The following is a 12,000-nucleotide window of genomic DNA, read 5'->3' as shown; positions in this document are numbered from 1 at the left end:
CTGCCATCTAACATCTTGGAATTGCAACTGCATGCCCAATTTATTACAAAATACTTGCAAATGAGAGTCAGATGTGTAAGAAATTGAGATAAGTACGAGACGGCACAGTTATCAATATCATCTACCTGATAAATGTTAAAGGTACCTATTATGCAAAGCCAACTTTTCTCACCTATTGGCACCTGCTTTTGTGGATTTGGAATCCCCATAATCCCAAACATTGGTAATCGAAACGTTGAGGCATTTTTAGAGATATTTAAAAAAGAATCCTGCTTTCCTTAAAACTTCAAACAAGTCGTTAGAAATTTGCTCTGACTTGTGACGTTCTCTGACCTGTGACGTCAGCGGATATTCCCATATATGGTAGACATTTACCCAAACAGCTTTGCGCGATTCCGCCATTGTAGTCTGATGTTGTAGTCAGTAAGTTTCTTCTTTTTCTCTATCCTCTGAGGGGCAGACTGGTTCGTAAATGCACTGTTGCCATTTCTAATACAAATTAGAGAATCGGTCAAACTTATATCTGTCAGTAGAGTTGTTATGGAAGCACTAAAAACTACAACATGGATGACGGGGAGAAGACTCAGTCGAAGTGGAGGCACGGAAATATGATCATGTAGAGACGGTCAGAAAGCGGCTTGAAGATGGTCTGTAAAACATATTCTAAGCAAAATGTTGACCTAAAAACCACCATTATATGTTATGTAGACCACAAGGAAGTGTTTTAAATGTAGAAAAAAAACATAACATATGAACCCTTTAAGCGAAATGTTTGGCCCTACAATAACTTAGTCAGTGTACAACAGGGGTGCTCACACTTTTTCTGCAGGCGTGCTACTTTTCAATTGATCAAGTCGTGGGGATCTACCTCATTCAAATATATAATTTATATTTACTTATTTATGAAATATATGTTTTTGTTAACAAGTTAAAGGTGTTTAAAGATAATACAAGCATGTTTAACACATATAGTTAATATTGTTAATAAATTAAAGATGTTTAATGAAAATACAAGTATGTTTAATACATATAGTTAATATTGTTAACAAGTTAAAGGTGTTTAATGATAATACAAGCATGCTTAACACATATAGTTAATATTGTTAATAAGTTAAAGATGTTTAATGTTAATGCAAGCATGTTTAACACATATAGTTAATATTGTTAATAAATTAAAGGTGTTTAATGATAATACAAGAATGTTTAACACATATAGTTAATATTGTTAACAAGTTAAAGGTGTTTAATGATAATACAAGCATGTTTAACACATATAGTTAATATTGTTAATAAGTTAAAAGTGTTTAAAGATAATACAAGCATGTTTAACACATATATATTCCTTTCTTTCATGAAGACAAGAATATAAGTTGGCGTATTACCTGATTGTGATGACTTGCATTGAATAGAATCAGACAGTAGTGCTGATAACGTCCGCATTTTCGAATGGAGGAGAAAAAAAGTCCTCCTTTCTGTCCAATACCACATGAAAGTGGTTGGTTTTTGGCATCTTATTTGTCCAGCTTCCGTACTCCTTTGTATACACTTTACAAGAAATACATTGTCGGCAAACTCCGTAGCTTGCTAGCTTGTGCACGCCAGCTTTCTGAGACTGTTATTTTGTTAGCGCAGGCAGGATGAATCAGCGCTTTTATTGTGCAACTGTGCAGTCGGTCTTTGGAGTTTTGACGACAGGTACGGCGCCAGAGTCTGTTGAAATAGTGTTTCTCACCTTCCTGTCGGTAATTTTAATGAGCTGGCAGCAGCCAGCGTCATCTCAGAAGACCCTCGGGTGCCGTGAATGTCAATCAAGTGACGAAAGTGACGTCACAGTGAAGATTTATGATCGCTCATTTTTAGGACTATTTTTTTAATGCCTGGCTGGTGATCGACTGACACGATCGACCGGTAGCTCGCGATCAACGTAATGAGCACCCCTGGTGTACAAAAACTGAGACTTATTTTTAGCAATTATTTTAATAGAAAACTGTTATGAAAACCGAGTTACGACTGTATTGCTTATTTTGGCAATGCATTAATTTAAATGTGTGAATGTTTTGTTTTGTTGTGGTAATAATTTTGGATGCTGTTTGTGTTTCTATGTAAAATGTGAGCCTCGTCTATAGGTCACTTATTTACAGTCTTTTTTCTTTTACCGGTCTTTATGTCAGCTCATTACCCACTTGAGACAAAAAAGGCAAATCAGTGCAATCACAGCATTAAATATTTTAAAGGGGAACATTATCACCAGACCTATGTAAGCGTCAATATATACCTTGATGTTGCAGAAAAAAGACCATATATTTTTTTAACCGATTTCCGAACTCTAAATGGGTGAATTTTGGCGAATTAAACGCTTTTCTATTATTCGTTCTCGGAGCGATGACGTCACAACGTGACATAACATCGGGAAGCAATCCGCCATTTTCTCAAACACCGAGTCAAATCAGCTCTGTTATTTTCCGTTTTTTCGACTGTTTTCCGTACCTTGGAGACATCATGCCTCGTTGGTGTGTTGTCGGAGGGTGTAACAACACGAACAGGGACGGATTCAAGTTGCACCAGTGGCCCAAAGATGCGAAAGTGGCAAGAAATTGGACGTTTGTTCCGCACACTTTACCGACGAAAGCTATGCTACGACAGAGATGGCAAGAATGTGTGGATATCCTGCGACACTCAAAGCAGATGCATTTCCAACTGGACTGGACAGATCAGCTTTCAGGAAAAGAGAGCGGATGAGGGTATGTCTACAGAATATATTAATTGATGAAAACTGGGCTGTCTGCACTCTCAAAGTGCATGTTGTTGCCAAATGTATTTCATATGCTGTAAACCTAGTTCATAGTTGTTAGTTTCCTTTAATGCCAAACAAACACATACCAATCGTTGGTTAGAAGGCGATCGCCAAATTCGTCCTCGCTTTCTCCCGTGTTGCTGGCTGTCGTGTCGTTTTTGTCGGTTTCGCTTGCATACGGTTCAAACCGATATGGCTCAATAGCTTCAGTTTCTTCTTTAATTTCGTTTTCGCTACCTGCCTCCACACTACAACCATCCGTTTCAATACATGCGTAATCTGTTGAATTGCTTAAGCCGCTGAAATCCGAGTCTGAATTCGAGCTAATGTCGCTATATCTTGCTGTTCTATGCACCATGTTTGTTTGTATTGGCATCACTGTGTGACGTCACAGGAAAATGGATGTGTGTGTATATAACGATGGTTAAAATCAGGCACTTTGAAGCTTTTTTTAGGGATATTGCGTAATGGGTAAAATTTTGAAAAAAAACTTCTTAAAATAAAATAAGCCACTGGGAACTGATTTTTAATGGTTTTAACCCTTCTGAAATTGTGATAATGTTACCCTTTAAGAGTTCATATGGAAGCCTGGCATTACCATATTAAACCACAAAATGGCGTATCCTAAAGGGACGGTCAGAAAACATTGCAACATTTTGACCAAATAACCACCATCACATGTTTTGTAGACCACAAGGAAGTGTTTTAAATGCAGAAAAAAATCATAAAAAGTCCCCTTTATATAAAAAAAACAACTAGATTTTATTATTAAACAAATGAACATTTATTAACACATGAACACACACAGAAGTACCGAAAATGTGTACTGTTGAGTTCTGATTCCTAGGTACAAATGTGAAAGGTACCCATCCCTACACAAGTATCACCTGAATTCCCATTTTAAGATTTGCTATAGTGTCTCCTGCTTTTTTCCAGGTTCGTGGAGGAAAGTTGACCATCTCCAACACAAAGAAAACCGATGTAGGGATTTATGTGTGCGTGGCCGCCAACATGGTCGGGGAGAGAGAGAGTGAAAAGGCTCAACTCTCCGTGTTTGGTAAGAACTCTGGGATACACAGGTTCAAAAAGCAATAAAGCATGACTTTCGCAGGTATTTACTGCTCACCGTTACATGCAGTATTTACCACCATCTTCCAAGTATATTTAGCTTCCATTATATGTGCACTCCCCGCATCTAGAGAGACCGGTGTTTGTGCAGCGGCCTGTGAACCAGGTGGTCTTAGTTGATGAAAGCATGGAGTTCAGGTGTCAGGTCCACGGTGACCCACCTCCTACACTTCGCTGGAAAAAGGAGGATGCGGATATTCCCCGTGGAAGGTGAGGAAAGTGTCTATGTGTGTGTGTGTGTGTTGTGCGCATGCCTCATGAAGGTTTGTGTGTACATTTTACTGCCAAAGTGATGACGTGGAGGCGCCGAAGCAAAGCTAATGAGTCCCTCAAGAAGCAAGGAAGCGATTTGACGTATTACTCGTGGACTTTCATAAGGGCGGCAGAAATCATTTATTAGCCACAGAGAATCTCATTATTTGCTGCGTGAACGCCTGCGCTCATAAGAGGAGAAGTCCCCCTCCCTCTACATCCTTATTCATTTTGATTGCTTCAGACTCTCTGAAGTACCACAGTTCTTTTTATTTTGCTCTTAAGGCACATTCCGCTCCAGTGATGGTCAATGTTGAAGGGCCTTACTGTAGTTTTTAATATAAAGCAATCCAATACACAGCCCTACAAGGAATACTATCTATATGAAGTAAACATTGCCCAACTAATAAAGGCGGCTAGGTCTTTACTGCGCTCTGTGTTAAAGCCAGTTGTAGAGAACTTATAGAACAATGTGTTTCGAGCCCAGTATTTACATCATTTACATATTTAAATAATTACATTTTTCCACCATGAATTACTAGAGGTGTTCCTATCTGTCGATATTGATATGGGATATCGGTCCGATATCAGTGAACAAATAAGTATCAGATTAAATCGGCTTGCATGTGAGCTTCAATATAAGCAGTCCTGCAGCATGTTTATAAGCACATTGGTTGGTGTTTTCTTGTATTTTGGTGAAGTCATTTACAAAAAGGAATCATGGTACACTAGGCTCTAGGCTACTAAGAGCGAGCAGGTACACAACAGCTAAGCACACAATAGCACACAAGCTAGACATACGTATATTGCAGTTTAAAATAAGTTTGTCAATGTAAACAAGTATCAAATAATTATAGTTGCATATTATTTAAAAAGTCAAACTCTCCAAGGCAGAAGCTTATTAAAAAGTATCCAGTAACAAATGGGTCTAGATCAGTCAACTTACTGCATCATGAGCTTAACTTCAGAATAATACATGTGACCAAAAACACTCCACTTCAATTCAATTAAGAACAGCGTAAGTACATTCTAGTTAATAACAAGTTTGTCATTTTCATATACCATTGTTCTCTGTTTACATTGTTTAACTTGATCAAACCTTTTCTAACATACCACACTACAAAATAATAAAAGTACAGTATGTGCTATGATGTGCTCATCGATATCGGCCAATACTCAATGCTCTAATATTAGTTTCAGTTTACTTCAGTTTCAGTTTATTTCGAACATGCATACGATACAATGTAATGCATCACACAATTCCAGTTGTTTCATTACAGCACGTCCGAAAAGGAGTAGGAAGAAGCAGATCTTATTTAATCCTACCCCTTTTCATACCATAGCAATTTTATCCAATTTCCTTCTTCTCTGGAACAGAACAGTGAACAAATAAATAATATTCCATAGTAAGCAAACAAATATTAAATACATGAATAATCTTTGTCTCAATAAAAAAAAAGGGTTCAAGATGTTCATCATAGTTCTTGTTCCGTGTACTTTGTGAACACTTGTAGTTTGAACAGTCTTTTAAACTGAATCATATCAGGGCTAATATTGATATAATCTTGGAAGTGAAAAAATTGGATCGGGACAACCCTTTTAATGACTTTACTCATCCATGTTTTGCCCCGCAGTTATGTATTCAATTACTATGCGTTATAATATATCAAAAGAAAATCATGTCAGCCAAATTGTGTGTTGCAAGTTGTAACAATGTACAACTGCTCGAATAAGCAAAAATGTGTTCAAAAGTACTGAGACACAGATTATAATAAGCGCTCATGTCAGTCACGTTGTCATTTCGCCCACCTGTGTTTTGTATCCACGTCACTGCCCTTTGACTCAAGAAACATGTCCTTCTTTTGGACCTTCCTTCCTTCCACGTCTTTCCCTGTGCCCACCAACCTCCTGGGAAGTGTGTATCTGGGTCAGAAATGTTCTGTGAATGGAATCCTCACCCTAAGGACCCCAAACCCCCGCACTCCCATCAATATTCTCCCCCTGCACCCTCTTTCAAATATGACTTTTTCTCACCCCTTGTGCCATTTCTCTGCCTGACTTGTCTTCTATCTGGAAATCAGCATGGCTGGCTGCACAATTTCACAAGATCTCTCATGCCAAAGAGGCCCCAGAGAGAGTGAGGGGCCGAGGGGGGGGGTCTCCTTTGCAACCTCCACTCATTCGGAGTGGAGACCCTCTTATCTGAACTGGCCTGAAATGTTCCTCTTGTTCTCACTGCAGCAATGGCATCCTTATAGGACAGTATTTTGCACTGGAGTCTGCACATTGATGCATCAACACTATGAATTAGTCATTTCTTACTGCTCTGCCCATTCATCGAATTCAGTTTGTCAGAGCGTGCCACTCCCTTCCTCTCAGACTGTTTGTATGTCTGACTGTGTCTCCTTCTTTAGCTCGCCTTCCCCCCTCTCTCACACACACACACACACACACACACACACACAGACACAAACAGTACTGCACGTCCCACCCCACAGTGGGTGGCTCATCGTTATAAATATTGAAATAGTGGAACAGTCAGGGTTCCAGCTGAAAGCACCTTTCATTTTGCCATGCCTTCATGGCGCCGTAATTGCTCGGCTTGCTTTGCTTCTGCAGCAGTGTGTGCTGCGGGGAGTCTTAATTGCCTCAGAAAGTGTGCCTTTACACAATACAAAAATGACACAACCTCTGGTTTCAACACAATCCTAGGTTCATTTGTGTGCTGTTTGTGTATATTTAGTACCCAAAAAATTATGCTTCTACCCAGTAGGTAATATTTTCAATAACAATTTTCTTGCATCTTCAGCTACATTTTTTTTCAGGTTTTTATGGGTATGTGTTCCTACAAGGATAATAAGACAATACATTTTGTTGAGAGTTCTCAGGAAATATATAAAATATCCTTATATGCAGACTACTTTGTTACTGTAGATACTTTCATATACTCATTCATTCATGTATAGTCATCCCTAGCTTATCGTGGTCAATTGGGACCAGACTTGGCCGCACTAAACAAATAGCCGCCAAGCCATATTATTGCCAATTACCGTATCTTTCTGAGTATAAGTCGCACCGGAGTATAAGTCGCACCTGCCGAAAATGCATAATAAAGAAGGAAAAAAACATATATAAGTCGAGCTGGAGTATAAGTCGTATTTTTGAGGGAATTTTATTTGATAAAACCCAACACCAAGAATAGACATTTGAAAGGCAATTTAAAATAAATAAAGAATAGTGAACAACAGGCTGAATAAGTGTACGTTATATGAGGCATAAATAACCAACTGAGAACGTGTCTGGTATGTTAACGTAACATATTATGGTAAGAGTCATTCAAATAACTATAACATATAGAACATGGTATACGTTTACCAAACAATCTGTCACTCCTAATCACTAAATCCCATGAAATCTTATGTGTCTAGTCTCTTACGTGAATGAGCTAAATAATATTATTTGATATTTTACGGTAATGTGTTAATAATTTCACACATAAGTCGCTCCTGAGTATAAGTCGCACCCCCGGCCAAACTATGAAAAAAACTGCGATTTATAATCCGAAAAATACGGTAATTGAAAATGTTCACAACATAAAAATCTGTTTACAACTTTCTGGGGTTGTCCCGATACCAAAATTTTGGTACCGGTATTTCAATACTTTTTTATACTAAATAAAAGTGACCACAAAAAAAGTATTATTGGCTTAATTTTGACAGAAAATCTTATGATACATTAAACATAAGTTTCTTATTACACTCAAAAAACAATTTTGGCATTAAATAACATAGTAAACATACAAGACAACTTCTCTGTTACGGTACAGGGGAGGAAGACGGCACAGACAGCACGATGTTGTTTAGCTCTATATTTATTAATATATACAATAAGAAATGAAGTGTGTAAACTAATCCAAAATGTGTATGGTGTGACTATGTGTAGCAATTAACTGAGAAATGTTAGCAGGAGTGTTGAGCGAGAGGCGGAAGTCCAAGAGAAGCAAGGCAGGCTCGAAGGTCCAGAGGCAGGCAGGAAGTCGGGGCAATAGAGAGGCGTCTAAAATCTGTGTCTAGGCGGTCGAGATCCAAGAGGCAGCCAGGGAACCAGAGGGAATATGGGGAGACGTGACACACAGCTCGTGACGCGGGAACGAAGGAATGCTGCTGGAAGGCGACAAGGGGATACGAGACAAATGAACACGGAGGGGAGAAAACAGAGGGAGAGAGGGTGCATAGAGCTAGATGAGTCGGCTTACTGTACTGAACAGGTCGCTACGTTCTGGCCCGAAACGCAGGTTTGCCCTCGCTTAAGAAGCCCCGGAAGCTCATCAGCGACAGGTGTGTAGATTGCTGATGGAAAGCAACTGCCTGCTGCAGCCGGAGTGGCGCGCGCAGGAACGCGCTTGGAGGTGCGCCCAGCACAGCGCATAGATGAATGTGCACTGGGGTGCGCCGAGGCCATGACATTCTCTTTTAGTAATAAGTAAGTGGCAAACAAAGGCTCCTAATTTTGCAGCTGACGCGTGCAGTAACATGTTGTGTCATTTCCGATTGTGTTATTTGTCAAAAGTATGTGGGTCAAGCGGTAGAAAATAGATCGGTGGATGGATTATGAATTATTATTGTTATTATCAAATCTTACTGGTTCATTTACTGTTGTTATCTGGTTAGTTTCTGTTTGAACATGTTCTACCCGCATTTATGTTGAACTGTAATAAGCACTTATTCTTCTGTTGTTTGTCTCCTTCACACATGTTTTTGATGATACTACACATTTTGTACAAGTAGTTCAGGTTCATACATTGGTCATAATTAAAGTTCTCCTTTGTCCCGCCATGAAACAATGACCAAAGGTTTTGTGATAATAAATCATATCGATGTAATCCTTGTAGTATCGACTAGATACCAAGTTCAAGTATCAATACAATCAATATTTGCGTAGATCCACCCATTTGTTTACATTCCGTAGTGCTAGTTTGCTGGCAGTGAGCTATTGTATCCTCCCACAGTGTGTAGTGAAGCATGTTTAGCTATTCCTCATCCTGCAGGGATGATAATTGTAAAACACTTAGTTTATTTGTCACCATGGAAGCGAGGATTAGTGATTAAGAAGTAGCTAAAACAATACAGACTGCGGATGGACATTAGCCGCTAGCCAGCTATGTTTTAAAGCACCGTTAGTTTTGAAGCCAAAGTACATTCATTCTTCCTCTTCTGTCTTCACACTGTATTTGCTTGTAAGTGCTCTGTGCCTGTGCGTTTGCCAGTATTGTCAGAACTGCGCCATCATGTCCGAACAAAAAAAGAGCCTTATCAACATGGCGTAACACACACATTTCCACCCATATGTCACTCATTTCACCCAATATAGTAGCCTTGAGTGTGTTCTACTGTAGATTACAGAACTCACCTGTTGCCCAGAGGATCCTCCAGATGTCAATGCAATGGCCATAACCCGGCCACCAAAATATGGCCACAACGGGGAAACCCTTCTCACGTCCTGGGTAATTCCTCTAAATTAGAACTGGGCTTCAATGTGCTGAAAACACGGGTGTGTGTTTTTCTGCAAAAAACATAGTCAACTTGACACTCACAGCTATTATCATGTAAGCATTCAGTGTTAGCGTTGCATTTCTGCGTTGTCATTCTATATCGCTCAAGCCAAAACTGTGTTATTGACGTCAAAGATGAAGTGCAGCTGCTGATAGCCCGAAGAGGTACGCCAAATGTCTAATGCTTCGTCCCACTGTTGTCGTCTGTAGAGTTAAAGATGAAGTCCATGCAGAAGTTGTTTCGACACAAGTTGGTCAACTTTAGATTGTCGCAGTGAAGGTAGCGCCAAGATTAGCCGGTTGTGTTGTTGTTTAGCAATGTTCACCATTAACCTGGAAACGGAAGTCCTGCTTGGTGGATATGTCGATCGCCACAACATAATACTTTTTGAAAATATGACAAATACTGCACTGTAAATTAATAAATACAAGTTGATCTAACAGTTAATTTAGGTCAATAACATGTAGAATGTTTACAAAAAAAAATTGTTGATGTCGTAAATCCGCAACATTTGAATTGCGATGTAGCGAGGGACGACTGTTTTCTATAAGACGAAATAAACATATTTTAAAAATCCTTATCTTTTATAATATACATCTTAAATGAAATAGGTTTTGATAATAAATAATAAAACATAAACAGGCTTACAAGCTGTAATGTTAAGTAAAGCTAGCAATTTCAGATGTATAGGAACATTTTGATTCGGTGGATCAATGGTGGAATATTGGTAGAGCCTAAGCCTCATTCTTAACTGTTGATAGTTGACTGTTTTTTCCTCTCTGTTGCAAGATATGACATTCGGTATGAAAAAGAGGATTTCTTGCTGAGGATAAAGAAAGCTGCCGTCAGTGATCAGGGGACCTTCACCTGTCTGGCAGAGAACCGTGTGGGCAAAGTGGAGGCATCCGCTTACCTGACTATCAGAGGTGGGTAGCCGCTTGTGGTCGCACTCTTGACGATCCTCATAACCCACTCCATATTTTATTGCATTTCCCAAGTCACAGAACAATCAGTGCGTTATTGCGTATTTTACAAAAGCTATTGCTCCCCTGCTGAAAGGCCGGGTCTGGCCTCCAGTTTTCTTTTCATCCAACAAAACGATGCACTTGATTACTTCAGATCTCCAGCTAAGCTCTGAATATGAACAATCTAGCCAGCTTTTAGTGAACTGTAACAACCTCTCCTCAGGTGTTTTTTTTACCCGAATCATGCCCACTCACTCCATATTTGTGTTAAAATAATAGTCAATCTCTGTGATTATCACACTTTGTCAACTTCATATTTACTCACCTTGGCGCTGTAGTTTTATACATATTTTAGAAATTGAAAACGTGCAATATTGTGAACATGCTGTACTGCTTAGTGACATATTTAGGCTGAATCCTAATTCTCCCCCTTACCTCCTACACTTTGTCTTACCCTGTCATCTTACCCCATAAAACTGAAGGGTAAGATAAAGTGGTAAGAAAAATATACCTTTAAAAAATTTGACACAATTGAATGCTGTGACATTGACAGTAAACATGCTATGTTTACTGTTTAGTACTATGACATGTATGTACATATATATGTACATATATATATATATATATATATATATATATATATATATATACATATATATATATATATAAATATATATATATATATATATATATATATATATATATATATATATATATATATATGTATATATATATATATATACATATATATATATATATATATATATATATATATATATATATATATATATATATATATATATATATATATATATATATATATATATATATATATATTATATCTCTAGTCTGACATCGGCATAGCTAGTTTGTTTGATGAGCAATTTTTTTAATTAAAAAGAAACACGTCTAATGTGAATTTTAAAAGTACGTTATGTGTCTAATCATTCATGAAATGTCGCAAGTTGTAGTAAAGTCAGTTAGCTGCTCGTCTGACATCGTAGTTTACTAGCTACCGCCACGTTAGCTAGCTTATATGATAAACGGTTTTAAAATGAAAACATTTAAAACATAGCAATATTTACATGGAGTAGCAAATGTTTGAATGCCTGATAAAACATGTGTCATTACTATTAACATTAATAATGCCTATAATGACTTGCCTTCTTGTCATAAACCTTGGTTTCAAGTGAAATCGGACCCACGTTATAAACCCCTGACACTCGCAATGTCCTTAGCTTTATAGTAGAATTGGGACAATACTTGCTCGACATGGGGCTAAAGGGGTAAACAGGAGAATTGTGATTCA

General features: G+C 38.2%; 1 protein-coding gene across 3 annotated transcripts in view; it reads left to right on the top strand.

Moving 5' to 3' along the window:
• The window catches only part of LOC133607450 (roundabout homolog 2-like), a 188,918-nt gene that overhangs the window by 114,277 nt on the left and 62,641 nt on the right, over positions 1-12,000 (top strand). For all 3 annotated transcript variants that reach the window (XM_061962072.2, XM_072913820.1, XM_061962073.2), the window contains 3 exons: positions 3,731-3,851; positions 3,994-4,132; positions 10,516-10,652. In XM_061962072.2, coding sequence (XP_061818056.1) covers positions 3,731-3,851; positions 3,994-4,132; positions 10,516-10,652 — 397 coding nt within the window. The remainder of the gene's footprint in view (positions 1-3,730; positions 3,852-3,993; positions 4,133-10,515; positions 10,653-12,000) is intronic.

Source organism: Nerophis lumbriciformis, linkage group LG09 (genome assembly GCF_033978685.3).
Source record: "Nerophis lumbriciformis linkage group LG09, RoL_Nlum_v2.1, whole genome shotgun sequence".
NCBI lineage: Eukaryota > Metazoa > Chordata > Actinopteri > Syngnathiformes > Syngnathidae > Nerophis > Nerophis lumbriciformis.
Note: the sequence above shows the minus strand (reverse complement) of the source record. Positions and strands in the feature narration are given on the sequence as shown.